A 26,925-nucleotide genomic window follows, 5' to 3' on the forward strand; every position below is an offset into this window, starting at 1 on the left:
CTTCTGAGGATTAACAGGGATAAAGCAGCTTTCATATATATGCTTCTGACAGAGCTCATGATTTCTTGGTATAATTTTAAGTAGCCGAATTAAATTGTGGCCAGGGAGCAGGGCAGGGGGTGGGGGTGATAAGCAAGCAGAGCAAAAGCCGCTAAGGGTTGTTTTTGGATTTATGTACTGATTTATATGGGTGGTTTATAATCCACTCTTCATTAAAATCAATCCCAGAGCAGGGAAAATCATAAAAAATATATGTTACGTAATAAAATATAACAATCCGGAAAAAATCAAACCACCACAACAATAAATCAATTTTACATCACAGCACTGCAAGAGTGACAAAGCATCTCCTACAATCGCTGTAAGGATGGAAGTGAAATTTGATTCAGTTCTCCATTTCAAAGGTGAACCTACCAAATTTGGTAGATTCTGAAACAATACACGATCCAAAACTCATCCACTGTTTGAAACTGACACTTCTCCGAATATTGCAATGCACTTCTTCAACTTGTCCTCCAGGAATTTGTCAAATTCTCTTTTCTAACCATCCAAGTGTCCATCACCACCACTTTTGGGAGAGAATGAATCCCTGTGCATCATAATGACACCTACACTGGACAAAGACTAACTCCATGTAGCTCACCCACTCAGGTCTCAGTAACACATGCCAGATTGGCCCCCACATCCACGATTAAACCGTGGATGATAGATCTTTTATTTGGGATAGATCTGATGTATAATAACAACAGCCTAGGTTATGCTGGTAAGCAACTGAGCCAGACAAGTCAGGCTGAGATGGAAAAGGTTCACATTGCAGAGAAGTTCTCACAACTGAGTAAGTTAACTTAAAAACAAAGCTGATCTCCACTGGTGCTATGATGCTGCATTCCCTTTCTAGGTCAGATTGCCTATCAGACCACAAACAACAACAAGAAGAAGAGGAGTTTGGATTTGATATCCAGCTTTATCACTACCCTAAGGAGTCTCAAAGCAGCTAACAATCTCATTTCCCTTCCTTCCCTACAACAAACACTCTGCGAGGTGAGTGGGGCTGAGAGACTTCAGAGAAGTGTGACTGGCCCAAGGTCACCCAGCAGCTGCATGTGGAGGAGTGGGGACAAGCAGATTAGCTTAAACTGAGGGTCATGTAGTTACTGCCTAAAAATCATGATCATTGGATACCACCTTGGACATAAGGCAGGACACAAAAATGTCTTTTTAAAAACCCTTGGGGCTGATTTAAACATGGGAGCATCCACACAAAGACCACGGAGAAGCATCTTCCTGTGCAAATGCTTTATACAGCTGATGACACATTGATAAGCCTTGAGTCCGGTGCCCTGGAGTTCCTAAGTGGGCCACTGCTTTATGACGGTCTCCACATGGCCATCATAAACAATTAAAACAGCCCTCATCCCTTGTTTTGAAGACGTTGTGCCCAGTCCAGCAAAACAGAGATGTCCTTGTCCCACTGATTTCAATGGGACACTATCTCTGAAATGAGCCTGTTATTTTTGCCTGTATCATTTGTCTAAGACCAGAGAGCTTACGAACAACACACACAAGGCCTAAAGTCTTAAGACACATGCTTCCTAATTAAGTTGCTGACATATAAACGAGACCCATCATGGTCTTCCCTCTGTCAACTGACATCTAGCAGCCATTCCACCAGAGCAAGAGGTGGGAAGAAGGGACACTCCATCAGTTTGGCTGAGAGACTAGATCCATCAAGATGCCCTCTCTTCTCAATTGTCACCCAATAGCAGCCAATCTATCAGGCTGCAGGAGGGAGATGGTGGGCACGGCTGTTCAGCTGAGAGACCAGCTCCAACTGGCTCCTCCTCTTCTTGAATTGTTTACATTCCTACAGGTGGCCATTACAAGAACTACTCTGTATTCTTAATAATGGATGTCTAAGCTGACTTGTTTTGCTCATCCCTCCTTGTTGCCTTTTCCTTTTGTGTTATGTTCTATAGACTGTAGTCCTGCAAATACAGGACTGTTTTGTTTTTATCTTGCCTAAGCTGCTCAGGCAGCATCTTCCTCTCATTCCTAGTGGAAGTTTCATGAAACATACTGACCAGGAACTGCACATTTTCTCTGAACAGCCTATCACTTCTTTGTCCATCCAGGACTTCCTAAAGACATTATTTGTAAAGGAGGGACGTATCTCCCCCTGCAGTTTTCGTATAAATCTACTAAACTGTTTCATTTAACTCTTCTAAACTGTTGGTGGCAAAACGTGGAGCTACCCTGAAGGGGTGGGACAGCAATGCATAGAAACTGCCACTGCCTTTTTGGTGGCTCAGCACATGACAAACAGGCCCAACAGTTCAGGAGCTGAACGTGGCTCGAGGCTGCACAAATAGAAATACCGTACAAGAGCCGTGTTACCTTAACGTTCTCGGGGATATGCAGCTGCTGCCGCTTCTCGTTCAGTCGTTTCATCACGGCATCCATGGTTTCTTCTACGGAGGGGCTCGGGGGAGCTCCTGCTGTGTCCTGCTTCACAGTCTCTTTGGAGCTCTCCTGATGAAGGTTCCTTTGAGTTGCTTTGAGGGGGCAGCTTTGTTCTTCTGACAGTTTGAGTTTCAGCTCTGGGAGGAAAATTCCCAGGATACGAATGAGCAACCACTTGCAACACATTCCTTCTGCCACCACAAAATGTGCACACACACACACACACCATCACCACACTGAGCTGGTGACCCACAGAGTTAAATGCAATCCCCCATCCATATATGGTAGCTCACAAAACGTGTGTTAAAACCCCTGGTTTTAAGAACCTAAAAAGATCCCTGCCGAATAAGATCAAAGTCCAGCATCCTGTTCTCACAATGGCTAACCCTTTGCTTACTGCATTTGGGGATCCTCATTCTGCTTCTGAGTGTGGCCCTGGATCCTTGCTCCCACATCCTGCCCTTGCGACACGCCTCTGATGCATCGACATCAGTAGACTAAAACAGACTTAAATCACTCCAGATTCCCACAGGAAGATCTGCATCTGAATTCCACCTGCTGTGGCCATTCTCAACTTTGCACATGCCTTCATAATAATGGTAATACAGTGGTACCTCAGGTTAAGTACTTAATTTATTCCGGAGGTCCATTCTTAACCTGAAACTGTTCTTAACCTGAAGCACCACTTTAGCTAATGGGGCCTCCTGCTGCTGCCGCGCCACCAGAGCACGATTTCTGTTCTCATCCTGAAGCAAAGTTCTTAACCCGAGGTACTATTTCTGGGTTAGCAGAGTCTGTAACCTGAAGCGTATGTAACCTGAAGCATCTGTAACCCGAGGTACCACTGTACGATGATTAGGTTACTTGTCCTGATTTATTCCACTTTGCATTTTGCAAAAAACCAAAAAAGCCAACCTCATCTGTCTCATCATGCAGCATAACCCTCATTGTTAATTGAAAAAATATGAAGTGGACGTGATTTCCTTCTGGTTGGGATACAGCTTATAATGGAAGCCTAAGAAACTCACACTCAAGGGAATATCCGACACTCACAACTTAACAGAATGGGGGGAAATTAAGTGTTTTAAGCAGTTTGGTAACACAGGATCAAACGCATCACTTAACTATGAGTGTGTAAAAGGTATCAGTGTAATGAAGCTATTAGCTCAGCATTAACTTCATTAGTGTTGCACTCTGTGGCACTGAGGGAGATCAATGACGCTGCTATTTAAAATTACAGGAAAAGGGATGGAATCTAGCAAGCCTGATTTCCATTCAAGCCCCATTCATTTCATTGAGGCTTCCACAGGAACAGCTCCTGGCAGACTGCACTTTACAGGGCAAATCTACACTGCCAGTTTACACAAGCTTAACCCAACAGCCTTCTCCCTAGAGAAACCTGAGGACTAGGGTAGTGGGGCTGGGGTATTGCTACAGTTCCTAGGATGCTTTCAGGGAGGTGATGGCTGTTAAGACTTGGGTAAAACCAGTTTTGTGTATTCTATAGCAGTCCTGTGCACCTCTCCCAGATGTTGCAGGACTACAACTCCCATCATCCCTGACCTTTGTCCATGCTGGTGGGGGATTATGGGAACTAAAGTCCAACAACTGTCCACTCCTGCTGTTAGGAAATTAGGTGCTTTTCTGGTAAGGTTCAAGACAATATTAAATATCGGACTTTCAGCATCTAGCTGAATTTGACCCTCCTTCAAGCACTAGTGAGACATTACTTCCCCTGTGTCTTCCACCAGATTTATTGGTGAAAGAGAAATGACCTATCCTACAGACTGCAGCTAATAGTTGTGTGCACCTTTAAGCTGTTTCCGACTTTTGGCCAAGTCGTTCATCCATTTCATTACTTCGGGATTCGATATTTTGTCAGCGTGAGAAGGCTGGACAGGAAAGAACAAGGGGGAAACCAGATGGTTAGACTGTGGCTGTTGTTATTCATACATTATTAATGGCAAAGTTGCCCCCATACATTCTGCATTTATTAACCCAGAATATATAATGTTCCAGCTGACATCTGGATTGTGGTCCAGGCTGGGTCAAAAGTAACTTGACTGCCAAACTCTGTTATACATTGATGGCATCCAAACCCCACTAGAGTCTAAATGGCAAAAATGACTTACCTGCCCTTTCACCAGCCTCTATAATAAGACTGCACATTGCTGCTCCCTAACCTTGCTAGTGCCCAGGTGACTACTGGCTCTTTTTGCTTAACGTGGCAAGTGTATCTGATAAACAGCACCTGAGTATTTGTGACATCATTGCTTAATTAGCCCAGACCTTTATGAGGTCACTTGTAGTTATGAGGTCACTTGCAGCCATCAACACTAGTGACTGCCATGTCTCTCACCAACATAAATACTAGTAAAGCAGATTTGCATCTGTTTTGGACCCAGGAAACAATAAGAAAGAAACATAATTTAATCCAGGCACATGAACACTGTGACCCAGCAAGTCAAATGCAGTCTCATCCACCTCACCAAACACCACAGAAACATGTGTGGTTTCTCACCCGATAATTCTTCTCTTGCTCAAACTTTTCTTCATATTTCCTGATTTTCCTCTTAAGACTTTGCAGGTGCTTTGTGAGTTGTGCTATCGTCTGCGGCTCTTTGCAGTCATCACAGCTACCTCTGGAAGAACTTCTTGGCCTACAAAGATAGAAGTTACGAAAATGAACTAAATGTGAAATTGCTTTGCAGGATTAGGTCTACAACTGCAATGGAGTGATGGGACTCTGGTGGAGGTGGGGGGGTTAGACCATGAAGGAGGGTGATGCGGGAGGGATAATAACAGAGACAAGGAGAAACGGAGGAATGGTATGGCCTGGTCTGGCCTGCTTGTTCCTTGAAAAGCTGTGGAATCTGCTGAAAGCAGGAAGTGAAGCTTTTCATGGAAATGAGGACAGTCACCTGCTAATGTCTACACATCAAGCTGCTGATAAAGACACATAGCCACAGAGGCTATGACAGTTGACAACCCCATTCACCAGTTGGGCAGGTCTGCTTTAAATCCCAGAAGTCCACCTGGCACCATGATTTCTATACTGTTCAAGGGTGTGGTTAGCAAAACAGGGGCTGGAGTTGGAAACCTCTTTCTATGTGTGTCTGTGCTGGGACAGAAGAAAGGAATACAGTGGGGATGGGAACCTGTGACCTTCCAGAGGTTACTGATGAGAGGTTACTCTCATCGTCCCTGACCATTGGCCTGTTAGGAGCTCGTCCTACACTCGAGTAGGACCCTGGTAGAGTCACATGCCTGACTGGCATGTTTTCCCCCTCCTGGTCGTTCATTCAGGACCTTCAAAAGCTTTCTTCAGCCTGAACATCAAAGCGACCAATGCCAACAGACACCAGCACACTTAGGGATCCGCAGAGTCTGCGCAGTTCGCGTGACAGACCTCAGCAACTCAGCATTTTGGCTGATCTACTTTATTTACATATAAACACACACAGAGCACTGCAACATGACTCCCTCTCTCTCGAGCAAAAGACAGCAAAGATAAAGAACATAGGACAATAGTTCCACTTCACGGAACTTCAAACATCCTGTCTCCGTCACTTCCCACTTTGTGGAGTCAAAACATACACTGTTATGAGATAGAAAAAAATCCCATGACTGCAATCATGGATCAGTAATTCTAACATGGCCATGCTGGCTGAGGAAGATGGGGATTTGGAGGGCAGCAGGTCCCCCCATCCCTGCACTGAAGAATCAGGAAAGTGAAGAGGAAGAAGACAGAGCATAAGACAGAAGGATGATCTCCACTTGATCCAGCATTGGCCCTCAGTTGGCTAGAACGATGGGATGCCCCAGGAAGGGGAACAAGTGATCAGTCCAGGGCTCTCCAGCAGTATCTGAAAGCACCTAAGATTTTTAAAGGGACTGCTCAGACATGTGGCAGTGCTATTCTCAGATTAGATTGGCAGAGGGACAGAGTATTTAAGGGGCACCAATGTATATTTAATATTTTTTTAAGTGTTTGTTTTTTTAATTAAAAAAGAACACTACTTCTCCCGATATTATTATTTCACTTCCTCTTGAGAGAACCCAGCTCTCCCTTTTGCATCCTAGGCCAAGCTCATTTGCACTGCATGCTTCTTGCATACTCACCAAATAACAGATAAAAATAGGAACACATTTTATAACATCTCTGTTCTCTTACCATGAACCTCTGCCTCAGCCCCACAGTTCTGGTGCTTCTATTCAACCTGCTCCGTGATGTATCCTTTTACTCTGCAATAGCCTGCCTACCATGGATCGAAAGTAACAACACTGACTTCCATTATAGGGTTATTATAAAGATTTCACCTAGATAATGTATATGAAGCACTTGGGACACTTGAAAGTATTATGCAAATATACTACGTATTATCCGTGCTTTTTTTTCTTTTAAAAAATGTTTAGGGGTACTCTCATTTTCCTACTCATATTGAAATACTGCCCCTCAATGAGGCCAAACTTAGATACACAAAATGTTTAGGGGTGTGCGTCCCCCCAGAAAAAAGCACTGCATATTATTATTATTATTATTATTATTATTATTATTATTAGCCAAGGTTATGCTCGTAGCACAATTAAGCTTGTCTATTTTATCTTTAAATAAATGGCTGTTATCAGCCGTTCAAAACATATCTCAGCAGTGTGCGTGTGTGCGCACACAGAGTAATTGCACTGTAGCTGAGCATTTGGGGGGCTAGCCATACTCCAAACCTAGACCTGCTTAAGTTATTACCTTTCCCCAGAGAACACTGGGAATTGAGGTTCTGTGAGAAGGGGGCTAACAAAATTCTCACCACCTATACCAAACTACAATTCCCAGGGTTATTTGGAGGAAGTTTCCAGTTGTTTCACTCTGGGAAGGGTTATCATATCGTAGAGTTGGCAGAGACCACGTGGGTCATCTAGTACAACCCCCTGCAATGCAAGAATCTTTTGCCCAAGGTGGGGCTCGAACCCACAACCCTGATATTAAGAGTCCCATGCTCTACCAACTGAGCTATCCCCACATCATCATCGTTTGGTGTTTGCTATTTAATAGGTGGGAGGAAAGCATCAGATATATATTAGAGAGAAACATTAATGGCCACGCAGAGGCAGCCCTGGGAAATAAACCATGTCTTAGCTTACATCATGAACAGTTGAGCACTTGGTGGAGAAGGAGCTGATTCAGGGTCTAAATTAAATCTCTGGCTTTGGCTAAAAATAGAGCAGCGAGGAGACAGCAGAGGATTATCTCCATCAGTAATGTGATACAGCAGCCTGCTGGTCCCTAAGGAATGGTGGTCTTCATGTCCATTGTCTGCATCTGCCTGGCCCTCTTTGTAGACTTGTGCAGGCTCTGCAATGACAAGATGAATTTAACAGGCATTTAGAAGGGCAAAGCTCATTAGCTGCACACGTTAAAAGAGCCTCCAGTGCTCCCTGGAGAAAGTTGTGACAGGACATAGCGGAAAAGGGATGTAAGCATATACCAAGAGAAGGTTGTGCGCATCAAAAATAGTTTAAAAGAAAAACTTTAAAACTGACATCCTAACAAACTTACCGGAAGGAAGTCCTAAGGAACCTAGTGGTATCTAATTCTGAGTTAACATGCTTAGGGCAAGGCCACATGGTGAATATTGGAAGAATAAATTGCCAGTTGCATGCAAAGATGCTGCTTGGCTAAAGAGACTGAGGAACGGCCATCCCTCAGTGGACTGGAGTCAGGGTTGACATGAATGAAACTTACTAGCAGCAGTAAGGCATAAGTGAATAAATCTTTCTATTACACTTCCTGAGATAATCGTTTTCTCGCACTCTTAAAATACTATGTGTTCGTGAATCCTGACACGACGCTAAAAAGGTTATATGCTAGCTATATTAGGCAGTCCTTGGGCCTAAGTAGCTCCCTGTAAAGAGACGAATGGGATTGCTTACATCCATCAAAGAACCTCTAAAGTAGGGTTGCCCAATTTTGAAGAGCAAAAAAGAGGGCACATTTGCCGACTTCTTCTTTTAACTAGGGATCGCTATGATGACTACCCATGAAAAGGAGGACATGTCCTGGAAAAAGAGGGCAACCCTACTTTAAAATGGGTTGTATGACTCTTTTCAAAATATTACAAAACATCAAACAAATGAGCCATGTAATAATAAAATGGGGGGGGACCTTTTTACCCCTATCAGTTTCTTTCAGAGCACGCAAAGCCTAATTTTTATCTAAAGTTAAAACAGCTGGATCAAAACAATTTATTAGGCTAAATAGATGGCATTTGCAATACATGTATTTAGTAGTAGTAGTATTTATTAGATTTTTATTGCACCCTTCCTCCCAGTAGGCCATAGTGGCAAACAACAAAACAAACTCGCGCGCTCTCTCTATATATATAAGGATTAAAGAGCTTGCGAGCTTCTAATAAATCTCTTTAAAGGGGGAAAAATACACATTAATGAATAGTGCTGCATTCTGGCAGACATCATGAGGAGCGAATCTGACCTAGTTTTCTTTCCCCTGACTTCTAAACTGTATTGACTGACAGCTTCTATAATTTATGATCATGGATCAATCACCACTCACACAATCCACCCAAGATAGATTTTATATTTACATTAAAACGAAAGGGCAAGTTTTCCCTTTTCAAATAAAGACTGCCTATTGTTAACATTCTAGCTGGTCTTTAAAAGATGGAGTACGGGGTGAACCGGCACTTTGACACTTGGGGTGCATATGTATTTTCCTGGGAAACTATGCTTGTGTGTTTAATCATAAACAGATCCATACACCTGAGACGAGAGATAAGTGAGCTAAAACCTGTAGGAGCAGTTTGTACACTATGCATAGGAAATAACAGGGACACAATATTGACATTACAGAACAACACATCATGGAGGCCTGAATCCAGAGATTATTGCTATTCTCTCCACCAAACAGGTGCTCCACATTTCAGTTTGGTCATTCAAAGGTGGAGAGGGAGAGGGAGAAGGAAAAAGAGGGTACTTGGAATCAACCCCCCTTTCGACACACACAAAGCTGATAGCACTGTGGTTATGCACACGTATGTGCTTCAATACATTTGAACGCCCAAGTTCAGCAAGGAACCACAGTGTAAGCAGCATTGCAGTTTCCTACCCAGTAGTACCTTTGCACCTGTGCAGGGTTCGGTCCAGAAGAGGGTCCACAGACAGACACTCATTTGTCTGACAAGGCAACCTTGCTGCATTGTGTGCTGTGCTCTGCTTTACATGCATTCTCAGGTAAGAACTTTTATTTTGCCTGCTCAGCTTCTAATCCTCTGCAGCCAAAGGCAGCTCACCAGATAAGCCAGAATGGGACACCTCTCCTGTTTCTGCAGTCCCAAGAAAGGGGTGTTGAGTTTCGCCAGCACATGTGATTGTGGAGTTACAATCCACTTGTGGCTAACCTGTGGCCCTCCAGAGGTTGTGGAGTTCCAACTCCCATCAGCCATGTTGGGAGTTGCAATCCAGCATGAAGCAGACTTTCAGCCAGACCTTTGGCTGAAAGATCTGGGAATTATGTAACTGCAGAATAGTTGCTGTGAGCTGTACACAATGTAGATGCTGCATGGCAACCACTTTAAACCACTCTGTAGGGTGGGAGAAAAGCAGTTGCCCCACAGAGTCAGTCAACACAGGTAATATTTTATGGAAGCTTATCATATGCTCCAGCCATGAATCTGCTTCTTCAAATAGGTTTGTGATCAGAACATGTACAGAGAAAGCAGGTCTTCCACAACAGGCTCCCCACATGGTTGAATTCACCCTGCCAGCCACACACAATGACCTGCCGGCGAGTCTGACAACCGCCCTGTTATTGCAGAACCAGGCTGGAAGCGAAACCAAGCATACGTGACTGGTAACTGAACAACAAGATCATTTGCAAGCTGTGCAGCTCTGTATTAAGGCAAGGCTAATCAAATTGGGGCAAAGGGAGGAGTTGGCTTCTTATGACAAATATTGTACCCTCACTTTTGTATATTCACATGGCTTTTCTTAACTGATTTAATGGCTCGGCCCTAAGTTTGCTTCAATTGGCAAACAAACGCTTGGGGTGAAATCAACTCCCTCAGCACAATGGCCACAAGCCATTTTGTTATGCTCCAAATATACAAAGATCAAGATTAAGGTTATTTTCCTTTATTTTATATATCCTGAACTTTGATGCAAAGCTTTTCCAGTGAGATCTGTGCCTCCTAGCTCATGAACAAGAGAAGTCCACAATTCTCAAAAGAGGGAAGTGCAGGGAAGTTGCGGGTGGCCAGGTAGAAAATAAAATCCTTCCAGTTCCAGTGCAACTTAAGAATAACTTACAAATGTACTAGCCCTGGAACAATGATCCTCATGGACACGAGAGAACGAATTCAGGGGAGATGTGCATTGGCTGCTTTTGAATGTGTGTGTGCTGGAGCAGCCAACAGCCTACCCTCCAAATGTTGTTGAACTACAACTCCCATCATCCCCAGTCAGCATGGCCAATAGTTAGAGCTATAGTCCAACATCTGGGCAGCATTACATTGGCTATGCCTGGTGTGTGGACTGAATTTTGCCATATCAGAGGAAGGCCGACCTTGAGCATGGAGGACAGTGGCTTCTTTCTTTCACCTCAAATTGATCTACTCAGCAATTTTAAAAGCAGAGTGGCTTGGGTCTCTTTTATATATCTTAAACCAAGACAAAATAGAGGATGCTGACGGAAGCAGCTGGATACATCTTCCTTTCTTTGCCTTAATTGGGGCACATCTAATGAGGATCTCTCTAGCCCTTGAGAGCTATAGAGTTTTTGCACCAGTGGCTTTTAAGGATGTGAAATGCATCTCAAAAGGTAGAACTGCCAAACTAATTTGAGAGATTCTTAGAAAGAGATGGGTTAGCCTTTGCAAAATGACCGAGAATAAAAAGCTTTTGAAATAAGCTCTTTTGCTACAGTTACTTTATTTATCTATAAAAATTACCTTGGGATTAGGCCATGTAATACTGACCCATTTGCCTTAATGGAGACCACACACGGCCTGCAGATTTTAAGCTTGCCTATAACTCATCTGCTTGCTATGCTGGTCTTGCTAACTATGACCCACTTTCATGCACAGTGATTTGCCTTCTGCCTGAACCCAGGAATCCATCTCATGCCATCTGCGTGATTACAAGCTCTGAATTGACAGAAAAGAATCCCAAGCTTCAAATCCATTTATTTCCAACAGTTGATTTTGAGCGAGAGAAGAAAGGGGAGGAATGAACAAAAAAAAGGATGCACACAAAAAAAGAGTGTGTTTGATGAGCAAGTCATTGGTGATGAAAATTAATGTGTGGCTTTTAAGTCTTCCACTTGCTCTGCTCAGGCAATCAATCTGCAATCAATAACAGAATGGGGAAATCAACAATGGCCTGGCAAAAGTGTGCAAGTGTGTGTGTTGGACAGGCAACAGACTAACAGTCACTGAAAAAGAGAACATGTTAGCACAATCCTAACAGTAGAACATAATCAGAAGTGAAATGGCTGGAAACCTACAAAAACCAATTTTGTGTGAAAATGAAGAAACTGGCCAAATTTAAGACAGTGCTCTTCCCCAAAGTAATCAGTATTTATATGAATCAAAACACACAAAATGGCATTTGGCTTTCCTTCATTTCTCCTCTCACAGTCACATGTGTGTGTGTATGACTGTATTAACTTTTATTCAATCAATAATAATAATAATAAATAACACTTGTAACCCCAAATTATGCCTCAGCCCTCTGTGCTGTTTGAAGGGGGGGCTGCAATTTATTAGGTCAAGATGTATGCCACTGATTGCCTCTATAATCAGAAACAAGGACAGCCCATTAACAAAGACCTTCTCTTACCTCCACAACTCTCCCCATCAACTTGCACACTGCTGGTTGGGATCGATGAAGCGACTGGGTCTTTTGAAGCCGGCAGCTGTGGTGTTTCTTCCTGGTTCGGCAGAAATGCAGAGCAGAGGTCAGTTTCAAGGGCTTGCAGCTTCAGCAAAGAATTCTGCAGGCAAAAACAGAACATTGGGATAGATGGAGAGCGAGGGAATGGCAAGGATCAAGCCTTCAGCTCCTTGGGGCTGTCTGCAGGAAAGGCTGCTCCTCCTCACAGCTCAGAGAAAGTGAATTAACTGCTTAGACATGCCATACTCCTTATGCGCCTTCGTTTCCTCCATCTATTTAACTGTTCTGGATTATTTATGACACAAGGGAAAGATCATCTCATCAGCAAAAAAGAAGAAAAGATTTGTTCCTGAAAGCCAGTCTGAGAAGCTGGAGGCTTTGCTCTCGGAGCAAAAAATGCCATGTAAGGATTTCACAGGTTGTGCTGATTGCAGGGCCTGGTGGCATTAAGCCCCTCCCCCTTTCCCATTCATAAAAAAGGAGGAGAATAAAATCCCCCCATAGCATATTTTGCAATACATTGCAGAAAGTAAAGGGTTACATTTCTAGACTCCTCTTTTTTTCCCCTTTTTCTTTTTTGAGCAGAGGGTTGGCTTTTCATTTCCCATCCTGCGCCAGGGCAAAATTAACAGATCTTTGTCATTCGCCGCAAACAAATCAATGACGGCAAAGGCTCTTTATCTCTTAGCAGCTCCTCCAACTCCTGTTTCACGCTTGATCCATTTCTCATTCCCAGGCTTGAATACAGAGTGCAATATTCTAGCCGCATAATCTGACACAAGCATCTTGCTGGGATGCAAGCATTCCCACAGCCCTAATCATTCATGGACCGAGGAGGTGACGAAAGTCCGTGTGTAGGCCATGAAAGTACAATTTCTCCCCCACCCCCAAATACAGGGTAGAATGCAAAAGAGTTCATACCCTCTGAGCAGGTAACAATCCAAGATAAAGCAAAATAAGAAGAGCTTGTCAACGCTAAGGCATAAACGAGCATGGCTCCCAAAATGTGTGACCTCATATTTCTACAGCTTACATTTGATTTTAATTTGATTGATTGATTGATTGATTGATTGATTTGCATTCATACCCCAACTCTCCTTTACAGAGCTCAAGGTAGCAACCACAGTTCTTGGCTTCCCGATTTTACACTCACAACAACCCTATCAGAAAAGTTAAGCTGAAAGACAGTGACTGACCCAAGGTCACCCAGGGAGCTTCACAGCTGAGTGGGGGCTTGAACCCTTGTCTCCCAAGGCCCTCATCCAGCAATCTAACCAGTATACCACAATGGCTCTTAAACTGCAGAGCCCAGGGAGAGGGATACAGGAGCTCAGTCCAGCAATATCTTTATCTGAACCTAGAACCTCTTACACTGTATGCAAATATACCCTCAGCTAGAGTTCAATTTTGTTTGCATTATAATGAGAAATCACCTAATCTGCATTTCCTGACCCTTATGTGAACCGAAACCCAGGTATCCTTAGAAATTCACACTTCTCAGAATTTTGTGATACAGTTCTATCACTAAACAGTGTGTGCAAAAATGTATGTATTTGGACAAAGTATATATGAAAATGCAGATTTTAGTGAAAATGTGCAGAAATGTGTTGTTAGTGAAAAATGTTTGCAGAGACGTGTTATATTAATGAAAATTGCATTAAAATGTGTTTATTAGGAGAAATTCACACTAAAGCACCGGTAAATTTTCATGATTCTTTTTTTAATGCAAATTGCTGGAGAAATGTGGAGAACTGGATTTAAGAATGGAAAAATGAGAAACCAAGAGAAACCAACATTGATAAGATTCATCCATCCCTACCCTACACCAATGTTTCTCAGACTTCTGATAACTGCCAGGTGTTTTCTGAATCAAAGCTGGAAGAGACACTTCATATATTCCTCTTGCGGGGGGGGGGAGAGAAAAAGGTTTAACTTTTAGAGTGTGCAAGAGTGACAAATGCACACCCTCACAGGAGTTTAGCTTCTGGGTTTCTGCATGAACCACTTGTCCTGCAAATATCTCCTTCTCCTCCTCAGGCAAATAACTTGTGCCCCTTCTCTGCACCGGGAAGAACTGAACAAACCAAACTACATTCTACACAAAAAGACATTGCACCGTCACCCATCCAGCAGAGGCAGACGGGAAGAAGGCAAGGCCAGAACATTCAGCATTAGAACTTCCCTCATCCAGAGATATAGGGTGGCTTTTGGCTCATAGGAGGGTTAAATGATTTAATTCATTTTGTTTCAAGAACTTCTATGTTGCCTTTCATCAGGCAGGGAGGGCATTGTTTCCAGGGCAGGGTGCAGTGCTGTAAAATAACTAACAACCCAGCAGCAAAATTTGAAGCAACGCAACACAATCTACAGAGGGTAAATCCACAGCATAACCTAAAATGCTTCTTCATGGATCACAGCCTTGCTGTGGTGAAAGGGCTTGAATAACTCAGAGAAGCTATGCCGTGCAGGGCCACCCAAGATGGACAGGTCATAGTGGAGAGTTTTGACCAAATGTGATCCACTTGGAGCAGGAACCGGCAAGCCACTCCAGTATCCCTGCCAAGAAAACTCCATGGACAAAGACAACAGGCATATAAAAATGCTTAGGTGAAGGAGAAAAAAACCTGCCATCTGGAATATAAATAGTATTAATTTAGGCACTAGTTGGGTTTCTGTGGGAAGCCAAAAATGCCCTTTCCCCTCCCCACCCTCCAAACTAACTTCTGGTGATGAGGGCACCCAGAAAAGGGGATTGGTTGGTAACTGGGGTTGTGGTCACTGACCCCTAACCTCTCTCCAGCACCATCTGTTTTTGGGGAGCGTTGCTTCCTATGTGACTTTGAACCCATATAGTGCAGAGTTCTAAGTCATGCAAGGAACCCACCCATATAGAGAATGCACACCACTTCAGATTTCTCCCCTCCAATGGGTGATGTGTAGAGAAACCAGCAAGGGCAGTCCTGCAGTCATAATACTACAAGTGAGGATGTTTAAATGGGGATTGATGGAGCAGTCTTTCTGGGATGTTTCTCTGCTGATCTTCCCATTGGAAATCCCCGCTAAACTTCTTACAAACCATAGAGCTCCCCAGAACAGTTTGTACATCACTGCCCTGGGAGGCATCAAGAGAATAAGCAGGATATGTCTGAAATATCTCTCTCATTTGGCTGACCAGACAGAAGCAATTAACTCCTTCATCAAGAGGAAAATACACTCCTCAATTTAGAATGATCCTACATATATATATTTGTTCCATAATTAACAGCTGGCACTCTTTACTAACTATGGTACAAAACTGCCCAAGCAGACTAATGTGTTAAAAACTGGGTGGTCAGTGCTGTTTTTAGCAATGCCGATGCTGTAATATACTCATTTTTAGAAAAATTAAATCAGCTCTAAATATATATTTTCCCCATCTGTTGCAGGCATGAGGTTTCCAGCAGATTTCCAGCTACCGTTGAGGGATTTGAAATAAAAATATATTTTTTAAAAATATATTTTTAAACATGGCCTTGATAGCAACTTGGCATAGAGAACCAATATAAATAACTGCAAACCATCAAGTCTGAAATCTCCCATTTCTTACTGTTTCCTCTTTTCAGAGGGATGGGCCAATGAAGTGCTATCGAAAGGTGGAGGAAAGCTGTTCCAAAGGTGAACCCCTGGAAAATAAGCCATTCTCCTAATGTACACATTTACTTCATATGCCTGAGCCACAACAGCATTAAGAACGTAAGAAGAGTCTTGCTGGATCAACTAAAGGCCTCTTCAGTCTAGCATGGCATTTCCCACAGCAGAACATCAGATGCCTTTGGGAAGCCATCAAGCATAGCATGGCCACAATTGCATTCTTCTGCTATTTCCTAGAAAACGGTATTCAGAGGAATGGCGCCTCTCAACCCGAAGCTTCAATATCAATCACTTGCAGCCATTGGCAAGACATATCATTCCTCCTCCTGCCCTGATTCGCTGATAAAAATTGCTCCAGACCTTGAGGGGAACTACGTTTAAGGAGCTGTGCACAAGACAAAAATCTACCAGGTACAACTCTTCCCCTCACTGCAGCACTATGGAGGGGGAAAGTCACTTGTAGCAAAATTCTGCTTTCTTTATGACTCTTACAGCACAGTCCTACTACGTGTGTTTGTTCAGAAGCAGGTCCCACAGCATTCAGCCAATATCCCACAGCCAATATGTGCGCTTAAGATTGCAGGTCTTAAAAAAATTGTTTCTTTTGGTTTCTGGATATATATATTTTTCAAATCTTAAATTAGGTTCTCCACATTTCCACCTCAGTTTGCGGTCCTCAGGAAAATTCGTCAGCCCTTTAGTGTGGGTGTCTCCTAATATAAATACGTTTGTGTGCAATTCATATATTGACAGCAGTTTTCTTAATATAATGTCCTCTGCAGTATTTTCAACAATATATCCATTTCTACGTACACTCCAAAAAACGAAGGGATGCATTTTTGAGCATATTGCTTGGTGGGAGAAGCGCACTGCAAAATTCGGAGGAGGGTGGATGTCAAAGAATGACTGTATTTTTGTTGTCCTATTGTTTTGGGAAATGTGAATTAGGTACGCTCACCTTTAAATGTGAACTGAATTGAATTTGTCACCCATCCCTAGCTTTGACACCTCCTTTCACTCATTCATCACTACCACTCATGGCTTCCAAATGTCTCCTGCTTCCTGAAATGGCTCCACCCATTTTCCCTCGCTGCCTCTTATGTCTGGAATGGCCTCCCAGAATGCCTCTGTGTTACCAGCTTTCTTATTTCCTTTAAACCATCCTCAAAACCCACCATTTCAAGGAAGCCTTTGGGTCAACCTCCTACTCCCTATATCTTTCTGCAACTAAGGTCACATCCACACCATACATGTAAAACACATTTAAGGCACGTGACTTCTGCTGCCCCCCAAAGAATCTTGGGAACTGTAGTCAGTTAAGGGTGCTGGGGATTGCAGCTCTGTGATGAGTAAAATAAAATATAGTGTGCATGTGACCTAAGCAAGAGGGCATGTAATAGAAAAGACAACATGTTCTTCTCTCATTTGCACAGTGTTGTTTCCATGTGTCTGTTTTAGATAGCAGGCCTCTTTGGAAAGGGAGCTGTCACACCTGCTCATTTGCATATATGGTGCTAAATAAATTAATAATAATAATATATCTCCCTTCCAGGCTCAAACTGGCCTCACACTGACTCTTTCTATGTAGGCTGAATACAGAAGTCTTTGGAAGGACCTCAGAAAGCCAAGTTTAATCAAATGGGGTTTTTTTAATACAATGAAATACGTAACAATGAAAGGGCCATTTCTATTACTAGTCACTAGGCTTTTATTAAACACTAGGCTTTACTTTAAACACACACACACACACACACACACACACACACACACACACAGCATCCTTTCAAGGAAAGCAACATTTCAAAAGAAGGAAGGTGGTAGATTCAGAGTCTATTTAGGGGTTGGTTGTTGGGAGTGCGGGGGGGGGAGAGACATCAAAGAGAACACATCTTTGCCTACCTCTATTTATCCAGAAAGAAATTGCTATGGTTTTTATATGCGATAAACAAGGAAACTGTCAACATCTGTTAAGATGGGAAAAGGAGGGGGAGAAAACACACTGCCATTTCCAGTCAGCCATTTCCTTTGTGCGCAGAACAAACCAACAGCAGTGAAACACAAAGAGACTCGTGTTTTGTTTGTTACAGGCCACTGCTGAACCAGCTATGCAGAAATTGCTTTATTCGGGCATGGCATAAGGGCTATAGCTATTTTTCCTTATTTACTAAAGAAATGTCCCTCTTGCTGATGGGCGATGAAGAACCTGTTTATTGCAAGGACCTCTGGAGGGGCAGTGCATCTCCTAACACAGAACCACCTTATTTTCCCCCAACAGAACTTATTGGGGGGGGGGGCTTTCTAAATTGAACTGATATCCATCTCCGTAGCCCTGCCCCTTTGCTTTCGAAGACCCAGCCTGGGTTGTGTCTTTTGATCACACTGCAATACTGGTAGAGAAACTCTGGCCCTTCAGATGATGTTGGGACTCTCAACTCCCATCAGGCCCAGAGGGGGCAATGTAAAGGAATGATAGGAACTCTAGTTTAGCAACACGTGGAAGGCCATAGGTCTCCCTCACCCACACACACTCCTTTGCTAGAATATATTCGTGTACGGAGGACCTTTGGAGAGGGATGCTTGAAGAATCTGATCTTTGTTGAATTCTGGTATGAACCAACCTGATCCACACCTCCCAGACTAACACACAAGCTGGAACTTTGTTAGCTGCCAGCTTTCCACACTTCCTGGTTTTTCCAACATGAATCTCGACCCACAGAATACAAAAAGGACAGAAGTTCTAAGATGTGCATTTTGAGAGAAAACGCACATAAATTCACATATGAAATACAAATTTGGGCACACGTCTTTATTTAAAACTCAACAGGTTAAGGTGGAAATGAAAAAGAAGAGACAGGAATGAACACGTGGAAAAGTGGCATGGACTTATTGGCCCATCCTGAACTTGGGAACTGGCTTCCGTAGGTAGGGATGTGACTCTTCTAAGGTTTTTAGACCACACACCAAGCCTGTAAGAAATATGCAGAGCTCTCCAAGTATACAGTTGCACCTTTGAAGTCGAACGGAATCCGTTCCATCCAAAAGTCCGTTTGACTTCCAAAATGCTCAGAAACCAAAGCACAGCTTCTGATTGGCTGCAGGAAGCTCCTGCAACCAATCAGAAGCCGCAGAAGCCCCATCGGACTTTCGGCTTCCAAAAATAGTTCGCAAACCGGAACAGTCACTTCTGGGTTTGCGGTGTTCGGGAGCCAAAACATTCGAGAACTAAGCTGTTTGAAAACCAAGGTATGACTGTATATGCAACTTGGGCTGCAATCCCAACCCCTTTTACCTGAGAGTAAGCTCCTTTGAATTCAGTGGGATTGACTTCCAAGCAAACATGGTTGGGACTGCACCCTTTACTCAGCTATCCAAGCCCCTTGCCAGACCTCCATATAGTCCATTTTTTAAACGACCACAGTTTCCAAGCCACCTAACGGCTTGTTGTACACAAACCAACAAACGATGCATGGGCAGCGTGGAGGAGGATGGACACAGCAAAGCACAGCTCCAGGACTTTCTCCACACAAACACAGCAGTAGGAATTATGTCATCTGTCAGAGAGCTGAGGGTAACTGACAGGCCCTCCTTGCTCTTGCAAGCGACTGAGTGGATAACAAGACCTTCAGCTTCTGACTTTCGTTGTGACAGATTAGCATAGAGGACGTCAGAGAATGAGGCATTTGTTACGCTCTTGACTGCCAACAAATCCACAGAGATCAACACTGCTTTCAGATGCTCTTTGGGGGTGTGGCTATGTGGGCTGTCAGGATGAGGGCTTACACTTCCAAATTTACCACTACATCCCTGGCCCTACATTCTTGGTGCAACTGTGTGAAGCTACTCATCTGAATTATTTGTGCACTTGGCCTACAAAGCTTGGATTGCTATCGATGGCTTAATGAGCTGCACCTTGTCTCCAGTCTAAGCCACTCCACGTGATTCTTCTGTCTAGCAGACAGCTCATTTAGACTATAACATTTCTGGACTTCAACTACTGATCCCAGTAAACAACAGACCAAACGGAAAGGCGGATCCAAATAAAGCAGGGAAAGGCTCCGCAGTATACTAAATTGCAAGAGTGGGCTCTTGAAGGCAACTCGTTCACTTAATGCACGTCAGAATATGATTCACAAGCAGAACTGTGGCAGCAATCACGCTCTTTTCAAAGGCATCATTTTGACTTATATTTCATCCGAAACTCTTTGTTCCATTTAAGTGCTTGCAAAGCAATATTGCGAGAGTCTGCGGAACTGGGTGCAGAAGCATCATTGTCAAGGCAGGATGTATTCTGCAATTACACCACCTAAGCACAGGACTTGTGCTGGGTACAGACGCAAGCAGTAAGAAATCATAAGCTTTCACTTCTTTTTTTAAAACGGATGTTTCCGGCCCTTAAGATAGCTTGAAAGTGGGTGGACGCTGCCTGGCAAAACACCAGATGTTAGAGAAGGGAGAAAGAATAAGACTTCTAGCTGTTACAAGATGGATTTCAATACTCTTGGATAATGCTTTGCCCCCATGAAGTATATAAACCAAGCAAGTGTGCTATTTTTTTAAAGAAGTGTTTCATTAATTCAATTTTGCATTCCATGCTTCTGTGCTCATAACCTAGACTACAACTTTATCCACTACCATTAAGCTACACATATTACAACACAAGCATAAAAGTGGAGTGTTTCTGAATTTCCTTACCACCCGGTTTTGCTGTACCCTTAAAGAAATATAGGCATCTATGAATCTGCCCTTTCCCCACAATTTCTAAGGTTGATAACTGAACGTTTGTTTTGCATTTGCCGATTTCTCACAACATGAAATACATTTTTATTTGGTGCTGAGAAATACCAGCAAGCCCAGAATGCTGCATGTGTTATACAAGTTGCAGAACTATAAAGATTTTCTTGGCACTGAATTTAAGTTACCATGGTGCATGATTTGGATTTTTCTGCTCAAGCTCAATGTCTAGGGTAGGGGATGTACTGTGGTGCCACAGGGACCTCTCCATTTAAAGCAGAGGCTTTTGAGGGTAGAGATGCACCTGCAGTCTATATACCCCAAACTTTTGAGCCCAAAGCTTCTCTAAGTATATCCCTGGTGGTCAACAAGCTCCATTTAGGGGCTCAATGGAAAGGTTGGGGACAGCTAAGGATATTTATACTTGGTCCTGAACTTGATTTATTTTGATGATGATGATGATGATGATGATGATGATGATGATGATGGTTAAAGTCAGACTATCAAACTAGCATTAAGGTCCTGGCCTAGGGCCAGTGATTTTCATAATACGGTGCTAGTGCATTCTACTAATTATTCCTTTTTAAAAAATGTACCAGTTAAGGGGGCCCTTCAATGTAGCATGGCCTGGGAAGGCCACATAATTTTCATAATACATACCTGGTTTGGTGTTAGTTTTGAAGTCAGTGCTGAAGGGGGGGTGGGTATTTTATTTTTTCACATTCTTTGCACTAGAGAGTACCCTTTTAAAATATGAGTTACCTATATGCTTTTTTGAAGGGGGGAACCAAAAGGTGGGGGGAAGGTGGTGTGTCCTATGCAAAAGAAGTTTGAGAAGTGCTGCTTTGGCCCATAGTGGTTCTGCGCCCACAACTGCATTACAGGCAGGGCAAATCTAGAGCAGGGTTCTGTTGTGCCAGATCACTCCTATTTTATTATGCATGCTTGCCACAATGCTGAATCTGGTGCAAATATGCCTTTAGTCAACCTCCTTCACGATGGTTGTCTTGCCCAGGGCAACAGTAGTACACTGTTATGATCATCAGAGCATAAATTCGCTCAATTATATCCTCTTGGCCTAATATGTTTCCCACTGCCTGATCCAGTAGGCAATCTTATCATTATATTTTAAAAAGCTTCTCAGATTTACTCTTCAGCAACACATTTTGATCCTACTATTTTGCTAGTCACCAGTCTTGATTTTCTCTCATTATAGTTTTGCCTCTTTTGTTCTTCTACGCTCTGTTATTATCAGCACATAACATCTGCACGTCCTCCCCTCAGCTTAACAAGGTCTCTCGTCTACCTTGAGCAATCTTGCCCTTGTACCTTTACAATGCTCTGAGCTTACAAATGCTTCTGATTTTCAAAGGCATCTCAGTTTTCAGAATAGAACCAAACCAGAACCATAAACAAGTAGTGGCAGCTAATTTATCTGCATGCGTGTCACAAGGTAGGTGGCATGGCAACGCATAACACATGGTTTGTATGGTGCGTAATTTCACAAAAGGAGGCCATCCCAGGACTAATTTTGAACCACATGTAATTCAAAAAAGCACAAGGGCAACCAAGTTACAGGAGTGCAAAGAAGGGCTTGTCCGCACCTCTCTTTAGCCTGCCACTTTCGCCTGGAGAAACCCGTGGTTACTACTGAATCAGACCAAATAGCAATTGGGTGGTTCCACGGATTGCCATTTGTTCCAATTCAGCAGTAAAGAGTGTTTTTTCCAGGGGGAAGTTGTGGGGCAAACACAAAACTGCTCGGAAAGCATGGGACAAGCAGGAAAACGCTCAGATCCATATTTCTCAGCACAGGACAAGCGGAAGTATGGATGAGCCCAAAGTTTCTCCCCAATTTCTTCAAGGCAGCAGTGCCACCTTCTTAACTGCTAACCAATTGCCACACTTGCCACCAAGCTTTCTGCTTACTCGCTGAGCTTAATACAGGGCTGGCTCACAAGAGTAAGAAGAGCATTCTACTAGCCAATTACTATCCACTGTGACTGCCAGATGAAGAGGAAGTGGCTCTTTTTGACCCTCCCTTTACTGATCAGCCTTTGTAGCTGACTAACATATAAGCAGCACAAAACAAAATAATTTGTACGGACACCGATCACTAGGCTAAGGGAGAAAGCAGCTATGATGCAAATCTCTGGAATGTTTCAATGCATGTAAGAAAAACATTGCTGTCAATGATGGCCTTTACTCTTTACTAAGTACATGTACATTCAGATCAGAAAGCAGAACTCCTGCCTCCTTTCAGGACCACCGCATGTACTCCAGAATTAAGTGTTTTGAAGCAAATGCCTTCAAATAAATTAGGCCGATTCATACATGCATGCAATGAAAGCATGAACCAAGCTCACTGAATCTGACCATTTGAACTGCTATCTGGGAACCAAACGCCTGGAAGTGTGGCTCTCCCTATATCAGCCTGCTCATGTCTCTGAGTTCTTCAGAGGATGCTTGGAGATGGCTTGCTACCTGGTGATGGAGAAGAGAGTCTTGTTCTCCTGGCTTCCTAGCACTGCAGGCCACAGCCACCTACCAAGAGGGAAGGAGCAGGGTGTGAAGAGCCTGGCACCAGTCCCAGGAGTGTTGGACTGGCTCCACCACCACCTGTCGCACCACAACAAGCTGCCAGTGCCTCATCCCTCTCCCTTCTTCCTCTCGGTAAGCAACAGTGGCCTGTGGTGTTGGGTAGCCAGGACAGCAGCAGACTGGTAGCCACACTGCCCCACCAGTCGCTACTGCTTCTCTGTGGAACACCCTCCTCTGATGCACATAACTAGCACTGACATTGTTACCATGTTGGCCCCAGGTTAATACTTATATTCGTTTGCCCAGGACTTTTAAAGTTTTTGCGCTGGTGATGGTTTAGCCTTCCCTGCTATTTTTAAGCTGTTTGCTTGTTTTGATGGTGCATAGTATAAGGCTTTGTTGTCTCTTGTATACTTTGGTTGTTACTTTTTTATGTTCTGTACCTGCCCTTTTATTTGTACAGGTGAAGGTTAAGTTATAAATAACAACCACAACAATAAATAAATAAGAGAGAGAGAGAGAGCTGCATTATGCCAAGTAAAACTATTTGTCTATCTAGCCCATTCTTATCGACATATGAAAGCAGCTCTCCAGGATCTCTGGCAAAGGTGCTTCCCATCACTCGTCTCTAACAGATTATCCATACAGTCATAAAGGGATGCATGGGGGACATGCAAGTGCAAAGCGGCCCTTTGTCTCTTTTGCTTCCTTAAACAAAGATGCCCACAGCATCCTATAGCAGGCTTTTAAGGTCACTGATCAACTTACCTCACTGAAGTTCTGGAAATGTTCAGTGCCATCCTTTGGTGAAATGAATGCACTCTGATCTGTCCTGCAACATGAAAATTGGGAGGGTAATTGTAGGTGCCACTTTGAAGTGCTTTTAAAGGTGGACTGCCCACCTCAAGAACAAGGACTGGGGCAAGATGGAGAGCCGATTCAGCTTACACATGTATCTTTTTGTGTGCTTGCATGTGTCACAAAGCGACACACTGCAGGAGGAGAACCCACTGTGGCACTGTTAAGAATGTCACCTAGTTTCCCTTTTTTCTAAGGCCCAAACTAGACATGAACCACACACTCATGGCAATTAAGCGAGTGACTTTTTAGCGTAAAAAGCACGCAGAGAGCTCCGTGTGGCATTCCCAATCCAGATCAGACCCCTGCTGCCTGCTTGTCAGCACTGAGTAGAAAGTTTCCACTGACACCATTAGGAGGATTTCCCCACATTTCAAATAGCAGTTGTGGGGCCCTTGATCTAGACTGGTACCGTAGCAAATGGATAAACCACCTTAATCTTCCTGTGCCAGGGTCCCAACCCAGATAGTTGGTCTTGTGTGCACTAGTTAGACCAAGAAAGAAAAAAAGAAAGATTCACACAACTGGTACTTGTGTGAATGGCACAGAGACTGGTTTGAACCTTAGAATGTCTTGAAAAAATTGAAACTCGATCCAATTCGTCTTTTAAATAGTTATCAATTTTGACAAGGTGGTGGAATCGTAAGATAGTTATCCAAATAAGTGTGAGATCAATTCCCACTTGAGCAAAAGCAGTTGTTTGTAATGGTTAGTAAGAATACAAAGAACTGAGCAAAAATAACACATTTGTTTTTATTAGCAAACTGAGCAAAAATAACACATTTGTTTTCATTAGCAAAGTGCCTATCAGCTGCACTGACTGTGCTTACTTTTACCACAGAAGTAAATGCTTTCAATTAGCTTCTATGAGTGAAAATAATGGAGCATAATTTCAAAGTTGCTGAATTCGGGTTTTCTAAACAAAGAACTTGGGTTATCTTAGCATAGAATTTCATCTTTCAGCTGTGTTTTTTCTTTTTCCAAAACCTTGTTTCTGATGGGAGCAGACCTGCAAAATTTATGATCCGGCAGCCATGTATGGGTTAGCCCACAGGGGGCTCAATAAATCGGTTTTTGCTGCCTATCTGAGACTGGAAAAAAGTGTTAGGCACCCAGGGGAGCACCAACCATGGCTGGCTGGCTATGTCTGACTGAGTGGATAACAAGTTATGCCAGCTTGCAAACAGAGAAGTGCAGGTGTCCGCCCTGATTTAGAGTTAAACAGAAGTGAACAAGATTTGTTTACTTGGAAGAGAATACCTGGGTTGAAACTTGATGACGGTTTCCTGGTATCTGAATGCCACGTTCTCGGTGTAATCATTAGCCGGCGTGCCCGTTTTCCTCTGACAGTCGGAGAGCCACGGCAATGCATTTCCCATCTCCTGCAATAAACAAGCAAGCAAACAAATCGACAAATGCAACCCACTCAAGTAAACAGTGGCCGGACTGGTGTCAGCTGTCTATTTTGGGAGGTGGGGGGGGATGTAAGTGTGTAATCAAAGCTCATCTGGAGAAGGGGAGGAGAAATGAGGGGCCCAAGAAGGGACTGTGCTAAACGTTGTCTCGATGCAATGGCAGCAACCTGATGCAAAGATTGTAATGAGGACAGGTGGGGTGCGGAAGAGTCCCCAAGACACACCTACATGCAGTATCAGTGCTATTATTGTAACTCTCTGTCACTTTCTCATTTTAAAGGAGATTTTGTCTGAAGCCACCCAGCTTCTGTTTCAGGCTACCTATATTGTAATGAATTGTTGTTGCTTTTTTTAACACTCTTCATCTTGAAGGTGTCCTTCCCACATTGACTCATCTGCTACAGAACCCCGTTATATGTGTGAAAATGTACATGATAGGGTGCTGGCCGCACCTGTTGGACCTCACTGTTGCTCCATAGGACGTGAGCACACCTTTTTTTAAAAAAAAAGATATTTATTAGAATTTTACAAAATGAAAAAAGAAAAAAGAAGAATACAAAGTAAAAATAGATAAAAAACAATTCCATCTTTCCATCACTTTCTTTCATTTGCTTAATTCCCGGACCTCCTCACACCTCCCTTTTTGTATTCCAGTTCAATTTGTTAGTTCAGCAAATCCTTCCCCTCTTTGTTTATCCTAATCTTTAATCTTAAAATAATGTAACATTAAATTTTTGTCTTTTAATAGTCCTTTTTTTTTCATACTCCTTATAGCATTATAGCTAAAAACCACATAACTTTTCATCCAACATCATTCTAACATTCATTAATTTTACAATATTTCTGTAAGTAGTCTTTAAATTTCTTCCAATCTTCTTCCACCGACTCTTCTCCCTGGTCTCGGATTCTGCCGGTCATTTCTGCCAATTCCATGTAGTCCATCACCTTCATCTGCCATTCTTCCAGGGTGGGTAGATCTTGAGTCTTCCAATACTTTGCAATAAGTATTCTTGCTGCTGTCGTGGCATACATAAAGAAAGTTCTATCCTTCTTTGGCACCAATTGGCCGACAATGCCCAGGAGAAAGGCCTCTGGTTTCTTCAGAAAGGTATATTTAAATACCTTTTTCATTTCATTATATATCATCTCCCAGAAAGCCTTAATCCTTGGGCACGTCCACCAAAGGTGAAAGAATGTACCTTCAGTTTCTTTACATTTCCAACATTTGTTATCGGGCAAATGATAGATTTTTGCAAGCTTGACTGGAGTCATGTACCACCTGTATATCATTTTCATAATATTCTCTCTATTATCAACTATTCTAATTGTTTGCTTGCTTGCTTGTTTATTATTATCGGAGCATATTATCATGTGAGCCCCACTTCTA

General features: G+C 43.0%; 1 protein-coding gene across 5 annotated transcripts in view; it reads right to left on the reverse strand.

Annotated features, from left to right (window-relative positions):
• FAM13C (family with sequence similarity 13 member C) overlaps window positions 1-26,925 on the reverse strand; it is a 74,919-nt gene that overhangs the window by 14,383 nt on the left and 33,611 nt on the right. For all 5 annotated transcript variants that reach the window (XM_053388327.1, XM_053388324.1, XM_053388323.1 and 2 more), the window contains exons 4-10: window positions 25,384-25,505; window positions 24,034-24,097; window positions 12,310-12,463; window positions 7,600-7,810; window positions 4,982-5,120; window positions 4,271-4,352; window positions 2,395-2,597 (exon numbers count right to left, since the gene is read on the reverse strand). In XM_053388327.1, coding sequence (XP_053244302.1) covers window positions 2,395-2,597; window positions 4,271-4,352; window positions 4,982-5,120; window positions 7,600-7,810; window positions 12,310-12,463; window positions 24,034-24,097; window positions 25,384-25,505 — 975 coding nt within the window. The remainder of the gene's footprint in view (window positions 1-2,394; window positions 2,598-4,270; window positions 4,353-4,981; window positions 5,121-7,599; window positions 7,811-12,309; window positions 12,464-24,033; window positions 24,098-25,383; window positions 25,506-26,925) is intronic.

Source organism: Podarcis raffonei, chromosome 5 (assembly GCF_027172205.1).
Source record: "Podarcis raffonei isolate rPodRaf1 chromosome 5, rPodRaf1.pri, whole genome shotgun sequence".
In the NCBI taxonomy this organism is placed as follows: domain Eukaryota; kingdom Metazoa; phylum Chordata; class Lepidosauria; order Squamata; family Lacertidae; genus Podarcis; species Podarcis raffonei.